We start from the raw sequence: 19868 nt of genomic DNA on the forward strand, positions 1-19868 counted from the left end.
CACATTTTTGTCTAGATAATACATTTATACGGTTCAAAACTCGAGGCAGGGAAGATGGGTTTGAAAAGTCCCCCATCCTTACCCACACCGACTTCTCCGCATAGACAGCCAGTGTTGACATTTTGTGTATCTATCAATATTTTCTGTACGTATACAAAAATGTCCGAATATATCGTCCTGTGTTTTTACATTAATGTAGCACGCTGTGCATACGTCAGTATTTTGCTTTTTACAATATTAGTATATTTTAGAGATAACTTATCATTATCAAGAATCAGTGTTATTGCTCCTCTCTGCGTCTGTATCTTGCACCTTGTGCGTATTGATTATTTATTATTGATGGACATTTAGATTTTTTTCCAGCTTATTGCCATTTTAAAGTAGTGAGTAACCGTGTTCATGTTAACTTTTACCATGTGGACAAGCACATGTTTGGCATATTTTAAAAGAATTATTTAATTCCATTTGTTATTTTTAAACTTGATCAGAGACAGAGAGAGAGAAAGTGAGAAAGCAAGCCGCCAGGTCTAAGACTCGAACCACAGTCAACCATATGGGAATCTAGCACCTTTAATCACCATGCCTCTTGCCGGCCCCAGGACAACACGAGCTGTAGCGCAGATTCTGGAAGTGAATTTGTAGTTTTGATAGACAGTATAAAATAACTTTCTGCCGGAGTCTATACCATGAAATATTCATACCATTTTGGACATGATTTCATCCAGTTGGTTCCATTTGCTGTTTTCTCCTTTTGTTTCTTTTAAGTTTGTTATAGGACTTGTGCGTGCACTGGAGAGAGACAGAGAAGGCAAGGGTGAGGGTAAGAATGAGAGAGAGAAAGTGAGTAATCACCCTCCTGGGGGAATGGTTATTCTCTAGGCCTTTCTCCTCCATTCTCCTGAGATTTTTGGCATGCACACACATGTGCCTGATGTGTTTTCAAGCTGCCAGGTCTGGGACTTGAACTGTGCAGTTGGGTTTGTGGGATCCAGCTGCCTTAACCTCCTTACCACCTGCTGGTCTATGCTTGTGTTTCTTTTAAGCTTCTTAAAAAATATGGTTTTAGTCTCTTCTCTGACTCTTCCTTTACTTCAACTTCTCTTAGCACTCTTTGTTTATGCCCTCCTCCCAAAGAAAGAACGTTTGCTGTCTATTTTCATCTTACTGCCTTGCTCTCAAAAGTATTTAGGATACTAAAAACCTCAGAGGGGGACCAGCAGTTAGTGTAATGGCTGTTGCTGAACTCCCATGTAGTCGACCACGGTTCGAGTCCCAGACCCGGCGGCTTAAACTCACGCCAGGCGCATGTGCGTGAGTGCCCAAGATCCTGAGAGAAGGGACGAGAAAGGATTGTGGCCTGACCATCCCCTCTGAGAGATGATTTCTCCCTTAGTGTCTCTTTGTCTCTCTATCTGTCTGGCGAGCGCCTGCTCCCTATAGCAAAAACCTCTAAAAAAAAAAAAAAAAAAAAACCCTCAGAGTTACTCAGTACCTATTGGAAAACAGTCACAAAAGTTTACATTTGATCTGTGTGCAAACACTGAACTGTGTACTTCTCTGAGCACATTATCATTCCGTAAAAAATATTACTAGTTTGCCTTCTCAATACATTCTTATTTTCTTTATTGCCTAAAAGTAACTGAAAGGACAGGCTGGGGAGTCATATAGAACTTGGTTTGAATCTTGGTTTTGCTTCTTAGTGGCTGTGCTATAATGGATAAGTCACTTAAATTTTGTGAAACTCAAGTTTTTTCTATTTGTAATATGGAAATAGTTATATTTACTTTATACGTTTATGTAGGATTAAATAATATAATGTAGGGGCCAGCAGACAGTTTAGTGGTTATGTCACTGGACTCCCACATGGCCAACCCTAGTTCAAGTCCTGGACATGGTGGCTTGACAGTCATGCCAGCTGCCTGTATGTGTGTGCCCAAGATCCCAGGAAAAGAATGGAGAAGGGATTGAGGTGTGGCCATCCTCCCAGGGGATAATTTCTCACTTTCCTCCTGTCTCTCTTTCTGGCGCACAGTGAACATCTTGGTAAATGGCTGCTGTTATTACTGTTGTACTTATGGTATTCATTTCTTTACTACTTTAAGTTTACTTATGTATATATTGTAAGAGAGAGAGAAACTTACAGACAGGGACCCTAATGGGGTCTTGCTATCCCAAAGCCCTGACTCCCTGTCTTCTACTTCTAGCTAGCCAGGATCCTGGACACACCCACAGATTCCCACACATTCAGAATATTCAGGTGAACCTTGGAACTGAACTCAACAGTTTTCCTGTATGGCTCCAGTGTCATGCAGCAGCTGCCTACTGTCTGCGCCGCCTCTGCTGGGCCAATTTCTTTTTTCTTTTTTAAATGATAGCATGTGAAACCATGAGAGAAAGAGCATCGAACCCCTCTCCCCAGTCATCCAGCTTCTTAGAATCTTAGGCACCTGTTCATGTGGGCATCTGTGATGTGCTTTCAGACTGACTCAGGCTGTAGACCTGGAGGTCCAGACTCATATTCAGCTACGTGGCTTCCAGCACTGCAGTCCTGTGTGCTACAGACTGTGCTCCTGGCTGGGCCACTTAATTCATTTTCAAACTTCTTGCAGTTTGGTTTCTGTCACTGTAAATCTGTTGAAACTGATGTATGGTTCTTAATTTCCAGTCACTTTGAATTGAACTGAACAGTTAATCAACTCTAATTGCTTCTTAAATCTCATATATTATCTCTTCTTTTAGCTCTGGATGAGGGAGATATTGCCCTGCTGAAAACTTATGTAAGTTTTTTCAGTGTCTACAAAATATAGATATTTTATGTTGAAAAAAACTGTCTTGAAATTATTTTTGTAAAATAGAAGAGAATGTCTAACAATGCATAGTAATCTTTACTGAAAAAGTTACCTGCCTACATTTTCTCTCCAGAAGAGATTGATATTTAGCATCTCTAAGCTTACCCATATTTTATACTGTTTGTAATTAAAGTGTAGTACTATATTGAAAGATATTTGAAATAATTTACACAGATGTTTATTACATTTAAAATGTATGTAACTGAATTAGATCTCAGTGGAAAGTTTTATTAATGTATAGGACTGGGTCTGTTTTGGGTAATATCAGGCAGATTTTAAGTTGTTACCATGCGTAATGGTGGGTGGTTTGTTGGGGGAAATACAGTTTAAGAATATTTCTGAAAAGGATATATTCCTTCTCACAAGCTTTGAGACAATTATAGCTATTGAGAGTGTCACTTTAAAATTTTTATCCATAGTTTTATTAATTATTGATGTCCTGATGTTCTAATTAAATGGATGTCCACTGCCTAGGGTCAGAGCACTTACTCCAGGCAGATCAAGCAGGTTGAAGATGACATTCAGCAGCTGCTCAAGAAAATTAATGAGCTCACTGGTATGTATTTTTTATTTCCATCTGTTCTGTTACAATGTCATGCATTAATTATATTAAAAAGTTTAGTGCTGGCCCCCTAGCCTAGCTGCTGACCAGAGTTTGATTCCCAGCCTTGGCAGCTTGAAAAACATGCCAGGCGTGTGTGCATGTTAGCCCCAAATCCTGATGGGCTGGAGATATGAAGAAGGGATTGGAGTGAGACTCTGTCCCATTAGGGGAGCCCTTTACCTACCCCTCCCCCCAAACTCTCTCTACTCTCTGGCAAGTGCACTTGTCCTCCATCTCTGGCAGTTAAAAAGGAGTTTAAATACATGTTATTCTTTCATAAATTACAGATATTAAAAAAATGATTATCCTTCTAATCTTAAGAAATCATATGTTATTTAACTATCTCTTTCACTGCCTTTCATAACCAAGTTTAATGCTTATTTCATTAAACAATAACATCCTCTAAACAAGTGTTCCTGTATGTCAGAGCTCAGTTCAATAACTTAATAAACAAGTCAGAATTTTTCTATTAGCTAAAAACATGATCTCATAATAGTATTGCTTGAAGTAAGTAGGCTGTTGTCTGATAGTTGGAAACCATTGTTCTTAGGAAGGCCAGTGATGTCGTGAGATATCCTACAGTGCAAGGCCAGTTCCCTCAGCAGAGGGTTATTCAGTCCCAAATGTCAGCAGTACCTAGCCTGAGACAATTTGTTTTAGGATGATGCATTACATTTCAGTGAATTTGGTTGTCTTTTTCTGTGTAGGTATTAAAGAATCTGATACTGGCCTAGCCCCACCAGCACTCTGGGATTTGGCTGCAGATAAGCAAACGCTTCAGAGTGAACAGCCTTTACAGGTTGCAAGGTATATACAGTGTTCTGTGGAACTCTTGATGCCGCTGTCTGGCCTCAGCTTTTCTTTTTTGTGGAGGGGATATATAACTACATGTTTTAGAAGTCTTTCATTGTCTTTAATATAGATGTATCTGTTTATTTCTATTTTCTTCTTTAAAATTGACATAATCCATAGACATTAGGCTGTTTACAATTTGTTATTTCCTTATTTGTTAAAATCACCAGAAGGTATGTGTGTTTACCAGAGAGAGAGAGAGATAGGGAGGGAGGAAGTACCCCCGATGGGACATAGTAATGCTACAATCTTTTCTTCATTTCTCCAATCTCTTGTAATTTGGGGCACACACGCATATGTGCCTAGGTGTGTTTTTCAATCCACCAGGGACAGAATTTGAACCATGGTTGGCCATGTGGTTGACCAGCTCCCTAAAGTTTATTCATTTCTACCTTGAGTGAGAGAAACAGCACCCCAACATGGTCCTGAAATGGCAGTCCACCCCTAGCCCCAGCCAACTGCAAATCATGGGCAGTATGGGCCTTGAGTATTCAGGGGAGGTCTCTAGTACAAACCTGGTAACTTCCCACATGTAAGCCTCATAGATCATTGGGTTTTACTGATGCACCACTGTCCAGCCTCCAAATTTTTCTTTTTTCTTTTTCAGGCTTATTAGTTCACTTTGTCCATGAGAGAGACAGAGAACAGGCATTGCCCACAGGGTCCTCACACTGCAATCCAACTGCAGTACCTGGGTCACAGGTGCATGTGTGTATACCCACTGTAGCTGGAGAGGTTTCTGGGTGTGAACTTGGGACCTTTCCCATATGGGTTCAGTTGCAGTACAGCTACACCACCATCTGGCCCTCATCAGCTCTTTAGGCATTGTTTCCTTTAGTTTGAATATATTTGTGATACCGATTTAAAGTTTTTCTTTGGTAAGACTAACATCTGGGTTTGCTCAGGGACAAATATTATTGACTGATTTTTTTCCTTGTGTGGATCATAATTTCCTGTTTCTTCTCATGTCTCGTAAGTTTTTGGCAGAAATTGGACATTTTAAATAATGCAGTCTGTCAACTCTGGCAAACAGATATTTCCTCTCTTCCCAAGTTTGTTATTGTTGCTTTTGCTGTTGTTCCTTTTAAGTTTTTTTGGTCAACCTCTTATTAGCCCAACAGATACTATATAATTGCAGCTGATTGTTTTCAACAAATACTAGTAGGACTGTTCATACAGAGTGAGCTCTGAGTCAGGTTGCATAAAGGCAAACCCTGAGAATGAAGTTTTTCAATGAGTTGCCAGACAGGTCAAATGGTAATAGTTCTGTGGGAATTGGGCTTTTGAGGAACCCCAGACCTGTACTTCCCCCTCTAACAGCTGCTTGGCTGCTGGTTTTAAAAGAGCCTACTGGCTTTAAAATCTTCTGTATAGCTGGGAAGAGGAGGATAGGATTAGAGTGAGTTAAAATGCAGCACTCATTGTTCTTACTGAGATTCAGCCACTTTTCTTTTTTTTTTTTTTAACCTTTTTTTCCCTCTATTTATGATAGTGTATGTTTGTGTACATGTGAAGGCATGGGAACAGATCCTGTGTACAGACCACAGGATCTGCTCATGCAGTATTCCTTTAGCCCATCCAATCCTAGGTACTGGAGAATGGACCTGGTTCAGGCCGACTGAGCAGGGTGTTCAAACCAGTTACCGTATAGGATCCCATATCCCATGATCAGAGCATGACTGCTGTGCCATGGAGCTAGCCCCTGGACCATTTTTCTTGAATAAATACCCCTCAGGTTGTTGCAAGCTTTTAGTTTATTTCCAGTGTTCTGAAAATGTTGATTTTGACTATTTTTGCCAGTGTTCTTGTTGCTTTAAAGGAGGAACAGATTTTCAAAGGTTCTTATTTCACCCTTCTGGAAGTCAGTGTCTCTGTATATATTCAATACTTTTAAAACTGTGGGCTAAAAAATCCCTGTCCATATAGTAGTACAAGGTCTTTCAAAGAGGTGGTAAATTTTTTTGTATTTATCAGTAGTAAACTTGGCTAGTAAAAATGAGGTCTTGGGACCAGCACATGGCATGATGGTTACATTGCTGGACTCCCACATGGTTGACCACAATTTGAGTCCTGGACCCAGCAGCTTAAAACTCATGCCAGGCAGATGTGTTTGCATGGCCAAAATCCCTAGAGGAGAGTGGAGGAGAAGGGATTGCAGTGGACTATCCCCATGGGGGATAATGTTTTGCTTTCTATTTCTCTGTCTCTCTTTCTCTGGCAAGCACACACATACATGCAGCTTATAGCAAAAATTTCTCTAGAGTCCTATGATACAATTACAATGTAAGGACAAAACTTTTTTTTTTTTTTTTTAGTTTTTTCTATAGGGCATATTCACTTACCAGAGAAAGAAAATAAAAAAGCACCTCCCGGGGCATTAGCTGCTCTACAGTCCCTTCTCCATTTTTGTCTTGGGATTTTAGGCAGGCATGCACATATGCTCAGTCTGTTTTTCATGGGTCCACTCGAACCATGCAGTCAGCCAAGTGGGATCTAGCTGCCTTCATCACCAGGCCACCAGCTGGCCCCAGGATAAAACAGTCTGAAACCTACTTTTAGTTCTACTTATGTGCATGTTTCCGAGGCTTTTTTTCCCCTTCCCCACACATTTTTCATATCTTGTCTATTTAGAATGGAAAAGGAGGAAGGATAAAAGCAATATAGAAATAATTAAATATATATTAACAGTTTATCAGAATGATGGAATACTCTGCAGATAGTGGAAAAATATTTTGTGAACTGAATCAATACCTTGATTATTTATTTGTTTTTGTTCAATTCTTATGCTGTTTTGTATTTGTTTTCCTGTTGCCATATCTCATGTAGCAGCTTTCTAACCTGAATTTTTTGTTTTTTGTTTTTCTTCAGTAGACAGATAATATAGAATAGAAAAGGTTACTGTTCTATACTATTAATACATGTACCTTATGTTATAAATTTGCCTTCACCATGTTACACAGAAAATGAATATGTTTAACTTACAAATAGCAACAACAATAAAATAGGTTTGATGTATAAACTCAAGAGGGAATGAAAACTTTTATTACTGAAGTGAAGTAAGACCAGAAGCGGATAATCCAATTACAGGGAAAACAGTGTGGAAAGCAACTTAAGATCTTAATCACTAACAGTAAAGGAATATAATTACAAAAATCAAGAAACTACAGAACTTTTTAATGATGTAATATTTGGATTTCATTTTTCAGGGGAATATGTCTTGAAAATTTTATGGCTTGGCCACTGTTGACTGGACCTTTAGGGTTAAGCTTAAAAAGGGATCTTTCAGTGGCCCAGTTTCTGCAGTTCTAGTTTACACCTGCTTGTTAGTACACGGCCTGCCGGGGAGAGACTCTAGTTACTTGAATTCATTATTAGTGGTTTAGTTTCCTTCTAATCAAGCCTTTTGCTGTGTTAGATGTACGAAGATAATCAATGCTGATTCAGAGGACCCAAAATACATTATCAATGTGAAGCAGTTTGCCAAGTTTGTGGTGGACCTCAGTGATCAGGTGGCACCTACTGACATTGAAGAAGGGATGAGAGTTGGGTAAGATTTCTATTTACAGTACTCTTCTTTCATTAAAGATACCATGTCACAGTCACATCCTTGACTTTGTTGTGAATAAGTGAACTGAGACCCTCCTTTCTTTTGCATCTGCTTTCTAAGTTCTCCTCTCTTCCCTATTCCCACTATTGTATTTTACGAATGGCTTCTAATGTCATAATCAAAGTAAGTGCAGAATTTCAGAGTTGGATTTGCCAGTCCATTGGAGGTTATGTGGTATAGTGTAGAAAGTACTTGCTTTAGTATAGTTACGAGGATTAAGTTAACGTCTGTAGAATACATAATAATTCATTTAGTACATTTTAAGAAAATGATTATTTAATTTTGTTTATTCATTCATTTATTTTAATTTGACTAGACACACACACACACACACACACACACATACATACATACACACAACAGAGGTAGAAAGCAATCCACCAGGTCCGGGACTTGAACTGTGGTTGGCTATATGGGAATATCGAGTGTCCAATGCCTTAAAAACCATGCCACCTGCTAGTCCCCCACTTGGTACATTTTTTAAATCTTCCCTTACACCTTGAGTCAGGGATTCATTGCTGTTATGTGGGTCGTTTACCACTTTAGGCTGATGAGTTAGTGTCTTGAGTTTTAATGTTGTCATTATTTTTCTTTGTATAACTTTGAAGACTCTGTGTTTCTCTCTTGCATATATAAAGTAGAGTTTTAAGGACAAAAGACTAAACATAAGAGCATTTAGAAAGCTTAACGAATGTGTTAATGATATCTTTTTTACTTCCTTAGTGTGGACAGAAATAAATATCAAATTCACATTCCACTGCCTCCTAAGATTGACCCAACAGTTACCATGATGCAGGTGAGAAATTGGTAGGGAAAAGGAATAGTACGGCTTTTAGTGCAATTACATCCTTCTCAAAAAAGTTCAGAGTTTGTACTAATAGCTCAGTATGTGGGTGCTTATCATAGAATTGCCAAGTTTTTAAGGCAACCTGCCAGATGAGAAAGTCTGTCTTTATTTTATTAGTTTGTCTCTCTCTTATTAGTGTCATAACGTAATACAGCAAGACAACGTACTCCATTTTTACTAAGGTTTTTATATTATATATCTGATTTTTTATTAATATATTGGGCCTATTCTGTTGGATTTGGGCTACTATTCAAAAAAGCCGTAACTATATTTTATGTATTTTTATCTCTCTCTTAGGTGGAGGAAAAACCTGACGTCACATACAGTGATGTCGGTGGCTGTAAGGAGCAGATTGAGAAATTACGAGAAGTAGTTGAAACTCCACTACTTCATGTAAGTAGTTCAGTGTTGCTTAAATTCTTTTTTGATGCTATAACAGTCTTTCATTTATCTAGTACTAAAATTGCTTATGTATTAGATAGATTTAAATTCAATATTTTCATTAAGAAAAATGGGGGGGGTGGTGGAAGTGGAGGTATGGAGAGTTGTGACGTCACATACAGTGATGTCGGTGGCTGTAAGGAGCAGATTGAGAAATTACGAGAAGTAGTTGAAACTCCACTACTTCATGTAAGTAGTTCAGTGTTGCTTAAATTCTTTTTTGATGCTATAACAGTCTTTCATTTATCTAGTACTAAAATTGCTTATGTATTAGATAGATTTAAATTCAATATTTTCATTAAGAAAAATGTTTGGGGTGGTGGAAGTGGAGGTATGGAGAGTTGATAAGTTTCAGAAGAGGATAAGTAAAAAAAATGGAATGGTCAAGTTTTTTTTTGTTTGTTTGTTTGTTTTTTTAAAGATCATCTGTTTAAGGTGACAAAGGAGGTTGAGATGTAAAACTTTTAGCAACTTGTTAAATAGGTTATGTTATTATAGAAGAAAGAAGGTATTCTAGTAATACCAAAAGGAAATTGACTCAAATTGAACCAAGTTAAACTTGAGAGGGTAATGGAAAACTAGGGTATTGAATATTATGTAATAATTTTCTTTAAACACTGTAATTTTTCAAAATTAGGAAAGCACTTTATTTTAAATTTTATTTATTTACTTATTTATTTTTGAGAGAGTGATTTTTGCCATAGAGCACATGCACATGCACTCACCAGAGAGACAGCGTGAAATCACTCCTCAGGGGGGATGGCCACACTGCAATCCCTTCTCTACTCTTCTCTTGGGGTTCTGGGCACATATGCATACACGCCCAGCCTGTGTTTCAAATTGCCGAGTCCAGCTGGCTGGCCATGTGGGAATCCAGTGACGCATCCACTATGCCATCTGCTGGTCCCTTATTATTTTCTTAGAGAGGTTTTTGCTTTAAGGGCAATGTGCATTTGCCAGAGAGACAGAGATAGAAAGCGAGAAATCACCCCACCGTGGGCGATACCATGAAGCAATCCCCTCTCCATTCTCTTCCCAGGATTTTAGGCATGCACTCATATAGATCTAGTGTGAGTTTTAAGCCACCTGGTCCTGGTGGGACTCAAACTGTGGGTTGACTATGTGGGAGTTCAGTGATGTAATTCTTATGCGATCTGCTGGTCCCAGGAAAACATTTTATTGATATTAGATAGTAGAAGCACCTTTGAAAGCTACTGAGCCAAATAATTAAATTTATTTAATTTTGCCAAAGGGCATGTGTGCCCACAGGGTAGGTGGGCAGTGAGAAAGAGAGAGAAAGCAACTCTGTAGCATGGTCACACCGCAATCCCTTCTCCTCCATTTGTCCCTCCTTTTGGGATTTTGGATATGCATGGACACATGCCTGGCATGTTCCTCAAGCTTCTGAGTCTAGGACTCAGACCACACAGTGAGCTATGTAGGATCAGGCCACCTTAACCCCAAAACTATGGGCTGGCCTAGAGCCTTACATATTGATAGGAGTCTAGTGTAGATCTTAATGTCTTAGAATAAGTAAAATTTCTAATTTAGATCAAGTATATGGATTGAAGACCTAATACTTGTGGTTTAATGTTTTAGTGTAAGTGTAGTCTTGTTTTATTATACAGAAGTGATAAATGTAAAACCATATCTCTGTCACAGCCAGAGAGATTTGTGAACCTTGGCATTGAGCCTCCCAAGGGTGTGCTGCTCTTTGGTCCACCGGGTACGGGAAAGACACTCTGTGCTCGGGCAGTTGCTAATAGGACTGACGCGTGCTTCATTCGAGTTATCGGATCCGAACTTGTACAGAAATACGTCGGTGAGGTAAAGTATATTTATCAAAATAAATGTTGTAAAGTATGAAATTAAAATGACAGTTCCACAATGAGGGTTTGAAACCTGAAATTTAGAAACCAGAAGACATCAGCATTTCCTTTTGGTCATTTGGAAATAGGAAGCAACTTAAAATTTTAGTCAATATATTCCCTACTCAAAAGGATGATACTTTCTTTATTTTATTTTTATTTACATTTTTTTAATACATTCAATCACATTATTTAGCTTACAAGGTGATCATTTCAATATATGAACATTTTTCCCCGGTCTAGTTGATCAAAATATAACAACACTACCTCCCTGTCTCAACAATGCTGTCTTCATATCCCTCCTCCAAATGTTTTTCCCCAGGCCCCACTCCTCCACACATACCACATCTGGCATTCACATCCATCTCTTGTGTTTGTACATCCTATAGCCCTTCTGTTTCAGTTATAAAGTGTGGACCTTTGGTATATATTAAGTGGGGATATACAGTGTTTCTCCTTCATAGACAGGCTTGCTTCACTCAGCAGTAAATCTTCCATATTCTTCCACTTTCTGTCAAAAGCCAGGATTTTGTTGTTCTTAATGGCTGAATAGTATTTCATAGAGTATATATGCCACAGTTTTTCAATCCATTCAACCGTACTGGGGCATTTGGGTTGGTTCCATGACTTAGCAATCGTGAAAAGTGCCGCAACGAACACCGATGTGCAAGCACTTTTCCAATGAGGAATTCTTTTGTCCTTTGGGTGGATGCCAAGAAATGGGATTGTTGGATCATATGGCAGTTCTATTTGTAGATTTTTGAGGAATCTCCACATTGTTCTCCACAGTGGTTGGACTAATTTACATTCCCACCAGCAGTGTAAGAGAGTTCCCCTTTCACCACACCCCCGCCAACACTTACCATTTTTTGTTTTTTTAATCTTAGTCATTCTGACTGGGGTTCAAAAGGATGATACTTTCTACAGGTCTGGTTTGTGAGATAAATACCTCAGAAATAATTAATTAATGATTAATAGACAATAGTGTGTCTGTGGGGGATATATTCCAAGACCCTCTGTGGATGTCTCAAACCAGGAATAGTATCAAACCTTATACTTGCTGTTTCCTATACATTTGGTGGGCAGTGTATACAGCATAGATACACTGGATAAAGGATGATTCATATACCTAGGTTGGGTCAAACTTACATGTCGGGCTTTTTCCTGAAAATTTTCATTTAATATTTTCAGGTCATGGTTGACCAACTATAGGTAACTGAAACCCCAGAAAGTGAAACTGTGGGTAAGCAGGGACTATTGTACTTAAGCTTAATGAATTAAGATACAGTAATATTTTCATTCCCTGATCAAACTTACAAATCAAATTCAGTGATCAAGAATTTCAAATGATAGACCAGATGCTTTATTTCCTTGTATTTCACTGATTAGAATGGTGCCTTTATTAAGTGTTTATTTGACCTTCAGGTCTTGAAGTTACTACTATTTAATAGTTAACAGAATCATGAAAATGACTTAATATTGCTTTTAGGTGAATAAGATTTGATAGAATTAGTACCAAATTTCAGGGTTTTTTTGTTCTTTTTAAAGCTTTTGGTAGTAATGGTTGAGGATACTGTTAGGAATGTTGAAAAGTTTGAAGCATAACTCAACCTTTTTTTTAAGTGAAGGTGAAACAACAAGTTTAGGAGAGAGTAAAAGGAGAGGAATTTTTGACAGGGTCTTGCCACTTTGTGGGCCTTCCTGCCTGGCTTCTCGGATGGGATCACAGGCATGCGCTGCAGTACTTGTCCTGTTTATGTTTTGCCAGGAACCAAACTTGGCCTCCTGTGTAGCCCCAGCTGTTGCTCAGTGGTACCTTCTGGCTTGTATCACCATACTGGACCCTTGTTTTGTATTTAAAAGATTTTAAAACCAATTCTCAATTAACAAATCATTTTTCTCATTAGGGAGCACGAATGGTCCGTGAACTCTTTGAAATGGCCAGAACAAAAAAAGCCTGCCTTATCTTCTTTGATGAAATTGATGCTATTGGAGGTAAGAATGATGTTTTAGAGAACTTCTTTAGGATTGAGTTTCATAACACCTCTAAAGTGATATATGTTAGTATTCTCTTGACATATTAATTTTGTAGAAAATTTTAATTCCACCTCTTATGAGTGCTAGCATATTGGACCCACAGATCTAATAAACTGCTGGACTAAACCATAAAAGAAAAAAGAAACATACAGTATTACTAGTTTCCAAAGCCTTTATTTCTGTACTATCTAATTGTATTTATACAACATATATTTCCACACTTTAACATCTGTTAGGTTGCACTGGGGCATAATTTAATTGGTAGATTTTCTTCGTGTACATAGAATGTTATTGTTGGCATCATAGATTTGAAGAAAGGTATTGTTGCCATGCAGTCTAGACAAGTTATTTTAACTAAATTCTGAGCCCTAGTTCACTCATCTTATAAATGGAATGATTATTTTTGCCTTATGAGGTTGTTGGAAGAGTCATGACAAATTTTTCTGTGCAAAAATGCATCATGACTTTTCTGATAACCCAGTATTTTTCAGAGGTTTCTTTAGAGGTTCAAGTAAAGTAATAAATGTAATAGACTTTGAAAACACTAAACTGCTGTGTAGGTATTGGCTAGTTTTCTAGTGTATAAAAGTAATAGTCTCGGGGCTGGGAGGGGGGCTGGGGGGTTAGGGGGCTGGGGTTTCAGGTGGTTAAGGGTGCTGGGCTTTCACATGGCCGACCACGGTTTGAGTCTCAGACCTGGTGGCTTTCTTCATCACTCCCCCCGCCCCCCACATCCAGGTAAAATTTAAATAAATAAGTAGATAGATAAATAGATAGATAAAGTTAAATAAAATAGTTTAAAAAAAGTAATAGTCTCTGATAGCTGGAGAAGTGTCATCTATCTAAGCAGTCAGTTGTTAATTTAATTAACTTAATGAATAAAAATGACAAAAATGTAGTGGACCCTGTAATACTGTTTGGGTACTGTGGTTTGGTTGCCTAGAATCTTGCTTTTAGACTAGATGGGTGTTGTTGGATTTTGACATTGTGTAGTTAATGTTTTCAAGGGCCATAATTTGACCATAATGTAAGGATGCAGTGCTGAGACTCTGAAGCCATTTTAGACTATCAGCAGAATAAGCCTTATGATAGGGTGCTCAGAAGCAGTGGTTTCCAAAGTAGATTGTACATAAGACAGTCTTTTAGGCTACACAGGAAGAGAACACTATTGGGTTGTTAGAGAAGTTGTGTCATGTTTTTCTATGCAAAAATGTATCATGACTTTTCCAATGATTCAGTTGAATTTGTTTTTGTGTTTTTAACATTTTAAAATTTTCTATCTTTTATGTGTTTTTAAATTTTCTACCATAGTTATATATACTGTAAAATAGTATACGTTTATATCATTTAAAAATAAAAAAATAGGGGCTTTTTTTTCTGTGTGCTATCCTGATTGAAATGAGAAACTGACATGAATCTGAGGTACTTTAGTATATCCATATCAGCTTGACAGTAAGTTGTTACCATTCTGCCTTACATATTTTGCAGTATTTTAAACGACAGTTTTGGGAAGTGTAGAATAACATGATAGTTTCCTACATATAACCAATCACTGTTAGAGTGCTGAAGTTTGCATGTTATTCTGTAGCCTCAGCTAGATGTATATTTTGTTAAACAGAAGTGTTCTTGAAAAATTTCTCAACGATTTTAAACAATATTTTAAAGAAGACCATGTTAAATCGATGGTGAATCCTTTTGGAAGTGAAGATTCACTTTCTAATTATGTGCACTTGTGCTGGTAGTCATGATTTAAGCTGAGATTTATAGTATGTTCAAGTTACACATAGTGCTACTCTCAGTGGACACAAAGGACTTATCTTTGCTGTTGTCTTCTCAGGGGCTCGCTTTGATGATGGTGCTGGAGGGGACAATGAAGTGCAGAGAACAATGTTGGAACTGATCAATCAGTTGGATGGTTTTGATCCTCGAGGCAATATTAAAGTGCTGATGGCCACTAACAGACCTGATACTTTGGATCCAGCATTGATGAGGCCAGGGAGATTGGATAGAAAGATTGAATTTAGCTTGCCTGATCTAGAAGTAAGAAAAACATTTTATTTTAGAAAACGAGTTCTTGAAATGTTTCTGTCTGTGATGTTTTTCCATTGTAATATTTGTCAATTCCCTCACTTGCAGGGTCGGACTCACATCTTTAAGATTCATGCTCGTTCAATGAGTGTTGAAAGAGATATCAGATTTGAATTGTTAGCACGACTGTGTCCAAATAGCACTGGTAAGTAGAAAAATCTTGCTTGTATTTGCTAACCTATCTATAGAGGTGACTTTTAAAAAATATATTTATTTAAATTTATCTATCATTATTACTATTATTCGGAGAGACAAGAGAGACAGTGAGTGAGAAAGCAATCCGCCAGGTCTGGGACTTGACCACAGTCAGCCATGTGGGAGTCCACTTCCTTAACCACTGTGCCGCCTGCTAGCCCTGTAGGCTGTTTTATTAAGCCTGTTTTCTTTCTGTTTAAAAGGTGCTGAGATACGAAGCGTCTGCACAGAAGCTGGTATGTTTGCAATTAGAGCACGGCGAAAAATTGCTACTGAGAAGGACTTCTTGGAAGCTGTAAATAAGGTCATTAAGTCTTATGCCAAATTCAGTGCCACGCCTCGCTATATGACATACAACTGAGTCCAGAAGGCTTTGAAATGAAAGTACTTCTTTTGGAATCCTAACCTTATCTTGACTTGTTAATAACCACTTTAGACATAAAATAAATAGCTTCAAATTGTATGTTTTCCAGATCTCTTTACTCTGTAGTATAGATAAAGATGATATCTAATGTTATTAGACAGAAAAGCTTGTTTGAGTGTTTAACTGTTTTTTGATTCACTACCATTTAGGGATTGTGTAGCATATAAAGTACATGCTTACACTATGAATGTTTTAGGGATGTGCTAGCTGGGTGCTATGCGTGTATTATCTCATTGTATCCGCCTAGCCACCCAGTGAGGGGGATCAATGGATCTTGATCCAATGGATGCTAAAACTTTCCACCTAATTTACTTGTAGTGGCAGAACTGGGTTTCAGGTTGAAGTTCTATATTTCCATTATCTATAGCCCTATTGTGCTCTTCTCATCAGAAGCACATCTAGGTATAAGACCATATGCATTACAATAGTTTTTCCTGCCATGATGTTGAATAACAAAGCTTTGGCTGCACCCTTGTTTAAGTAGAAGTGGAAGAAATATTTGATGTAATAAGTTTTGCTATGCTTTTTTAACTGATTTCAAATCAGTCAAGACAAATTGGAGATTTTAGTGAATGGTGAAATGATGCAGGTAAAGCAGAAAAAAATTAATTTAGAGGATCCAGAATTGGCTTCATACAGAGAAGTAATTATTTTCATTTTATAAATTAGTGGTTTAAAATTTTGGTAATACTCCTATTAGACTTATGTTTTACAGTAAGATATTTTTAAAATAAAGTTTGTTTTAGAATCCTCATCATCGCTATCCAAGTGGTTTCTTGTGCAGTTCCCACCAGATCCTCTTTTCTGCTACAATTATCTCCTCTTTCCTAACACTGAGACCAAAGCATAATACTTTTTATCAAAGTTTGATATTCATAAATAATAAGTTGCAAAATAGAGCTGTATAAATTTTTAATTCACAAAAGAAAAAGTTGACAACGTAGAAAATGCTGTAAGTGCTTCATTGAAATTCTTAAATTTATGTTTTTAAATAGAAAAATTAAGGCCCTTCATTCATAAAGTCCAGCCAACATTCTTTTTTGATTTTTCATTTTTGTGAACTTGATTGGAAAAATTTATCCTTTTTTTCTAATCCTGCCATAGTCTTTCTTTAGGTATGAGCTAGAACAAGCCATTTCAAGATTATGCTTACAGTAAAATACACTCAAATAAATGAAAACATATGTGTTTTAACATTTTGATGAAATAAATTTAAGCGTTAACAAAAGTCTGTCCACTTGTTTTCATATAGCCACATACATACGCCAATGCAACACAACTCAGATTGGATACGTTGAGCTCACACAGGCCTAACATGATACAGACTCTAATTGATGACATTTCAGTCAGCTACATAATGAAAATCTAGTAGGCCACAAGTCAAATATACAATTAATTGACAAAATTGTGTTTTTTCCTAGACATATGTATGCAGATCGCCAGATAGCATCAACACTATCTGGATTAGCATGTTTGCACTCTATTTAAAAAGACAAAATACATATTTACTGGTAATTCCCTCCACCTAAAATTTGTGTATGTGTGTGTGTGCATATACATTGTGTAGATACACATACATATTCATATATCATGGTGTTAAAAATCAATACAATGGATTTATGACTTTAGGAAAATAGAGTCCTTTAGAAACTATATCTTAAAATGTAAAATGGTTAGATTTCTAAAAATTTCATTCCATGGAGCTTCTCTGTATCATCTATTAAATAAAGTGAAATGCTGTATACCAGTACATTGGAAAGCCTGTTAAGCCTTTCTCAAAGACAATATGAATTTTTTTTTTTTTTGGAGAGATTTTCACGATAGGGCACGTGCGCTCGCCAGACAGAGAGACATAGAGACAAAAAGCGAGAAATCACCCCCCCAGGGGGGATGGTCACGCCGCAATCCCTTCTCCATTCTCCTCTCGGGATCTTGGGCACGCACGCACACACGCCTGGCATGAGTTTTAAGCCACCGGGTCCGGGACGCGAACCACAGTCGACTATGTGGGAGTCCAGCGACATAGCCATTATGCTAACTGCTGGTTCCCAAAGACAATATGAATTTTGAAAATACTCAAGCTTGATTAAGACAGGAAGCAAGGGACCAGCAACTGGCATAATGGCTATGTCGCTGGACTCCCATGTAGTTGATTATGGTTTGAGTCCCAGACCTGGTGGCTTAAAACTCATGCTGGGTACGTGTGTGTGTGTGTGTGTGTGTGTGTGTCCAAAATCCTGAGAGGAGAATGAAGAAGGGATTGCAGTGTGGTCATCCTTGGGGGAATGATTTCTCACTTTCTGTCTCTCTGGCAAGCGCACATACACTATAGCCAAAAATCTCTCAAAAAAAAAAAAAAAAAAGCTAGCTTTTGACTACTTTGTTGATAGGATCTGAGGGGTTTTGAAACAATTGCATTCATTTTGGTTTGTTACATGTTTGGAAAATTACATCACATAACAGGTCTCAAACTTCTGTCAGCACTCAAAACATGTCAAGAATCTAAACATACTGAGTCCTTCAAAAGGACCAGCAGCCGTTTTACACTCACTAAAACATACAGGCACACACCAAGGAAGTTTTTACTTTAGAATTTAAGTTGATTTACTATTTTTATTTTTCTTTAAATAAATACTTTATTTAATTTCACCAGACAGGGACAGAGTGAGAGAGAGAAAGCAAGCCACCAGGCCCGGGACTTGAACCACCGTGAGCTATGTGGGAGTCCGGCATCCCTAACCACCAAGCCACCTGCCTGATTTACTATTTTTAAAGGGGTAGACATAATAGATAAAGCCACATACTCTTCCCTCCTTTTCTCTCCCTCTCCACACAAGGTCACACCTCCCCCTCCCACCCCAACACAGAAAAACACACCCATTCTATGGCAGGTTCTCTGGGTTTGCTACCCTTTTTTCCCTTAATGTACATTAGAGGGGAGACTCATTTTCTCACAATGTATACTCAGGCAGGCACCTCCTTTCCAGAACAGGGAAGAATACAGAAACCATACAGAGTGGATTTTTAGGTGTTACTTGGGTTCCACTGCAGGTGAGATTGGCAATTGGGATCCCACTAATGGGTGCCACATGCTTACATACAATGTCTATGACATGAGTTTCCTGGGCCCTGGTTCACAAATATTTTCAAACATTCACTCATGAAGCAGAAATTAACTGCTTTATATTGAGAAAGACAAAAGACTGGGACTCTCCTAAAAACGGCTTCCCATGGTGCCGTAAAGGCTAGTGTAGTCCCTATATTCTATCAGTGTATATTATATCCATTTTGGTATGGCAGTATGAATTTTAATTTAAATTAGGGCTGAAAAACAGGCATACACTAGTAGCTTTTAAGGCCCAGGAAGAACAGGTAGGCTTATATATTGATCTCTTGAAAAGTAAAACAATGAAAAAAGGAAATTTTTCACTGTATGAAATAATACTAGGTAAAACATTTATATACAGAAGAAATGTCATTTTTTGAAATGCACTTTTACCTTCTCAAATGCTAAAACATATTTTTCACCCTCAGTAAGACTTAAGTGCTTTTTATGTACATGGTAGAATTCTATTCAAAACAGATTGAAAATGAAAGACCTGAAAAGGTAAATACAAATGTAAACTATAGACAAAAACTTTTTTGTACACTATTTCAGTATATCAGCCACTGGGAATCGAGTATCTACCGTGTGGGAGGCATTTGTTGAAGACTAATGCTAAGGAACATGCAATGAAGTATATTATAACATTGTTTAAAATCCTTTAATTATATTCCAATTTCTGAAGTGAAACGGGCTCTTTACAAAAGTTCAGGTATAAGCTGAAGTTCTACAACTACGTGCTCTTTCAGAAGGCAGTCTATCAGAAAGCAGATGTATCTGATCTTGTGTGTTATGGTTGCAAAGGAAATAACTGGATGCAAATCTAATTTCACTGTAGCTCCAAAGTATGTATAAGAGAGAGATTGACTTTGAATTAAACTAGTAAAGTCATTGAGAAACCTGACAGTTCACCAACCAGGCGGCTTGGATGCAAACAAGCCATGCTAACATGA

The 19868-nt window shown here is 37.7% G+C and overlaps 1 protein-coding gene across 2 annotated transcripts in view; it reads left to right on the top strand.

The window, feature by feature from the left end:
• PSMC2 (proteasome 26S subunit, ATPase 2) overlaps window positions 1–16566 on the top strand; it is a 19751-nt gene extending 3185 nt beyond the window's left edge. Inside the window, exons 2-13 of one of the 2 annotated variants that reach the window (XM_006140791.3) lie at window positions 2740–2777; window positions 3324–3405; window positions 4161–4260; window positions 7721–7852; window positions 8636–8708; window positions 9057–9079; window positions 9317–9389; window positions 10863–11027; window positions 12976–13063; window positions 14943–15145; window positions 15242–15338; window positions 15592–16566. In XM_006140791.3, the coding sequence (XP_006140853.1) occupies window positions 2740–2777; window positions 3324–3405; window positions 4161–4260; window positions 7721–7852; window positions 8636–8708; window positions 9057–9079; window positions 9317–9389; window positions 10863–11027; window positions 12976–13063; window positions 14943–15145; window positions 15242–15338; window positions 15592–15749 (1232 nt within the window). In that variant the 3' untranslated portion in view covers window positions 15750–16566. Of the gene's footprint in view, window positions 1–2739; window positions 2778–3323; window positions 3406–4160; window positions 4261–7720; window positions 7853–8635; window positions 8709–9056; window positions 9153–9316; window positions 9390–10862; window positions 11028–12975; window positions 13064–14942; window positions 15146–15241; window positions 15339–15591 lie in introns of both variants that reach the window. The other variant, XM_006140790.3, reaches the window with a different exon arrangement.
• Window positions 16567–19868: the final 3302 nt, after the last annotated feature.

Source organism: Tupaia chinensis, unplaced genomic scaffold, assembly GCF_000334495.1.
Source record: "Tupaia chinensis unplaced genomic scaffold, TupChi_1.0 Scaffold000044_1, whole genome shotgun sequence".
Classification (NCBI taxonomy): domain Eukaryota; kingdom Metazoa; phylum Chordata; class Mammalia; order Scandentia; family Tupaiidae; genus Tupaia; species Tupaia belangeri.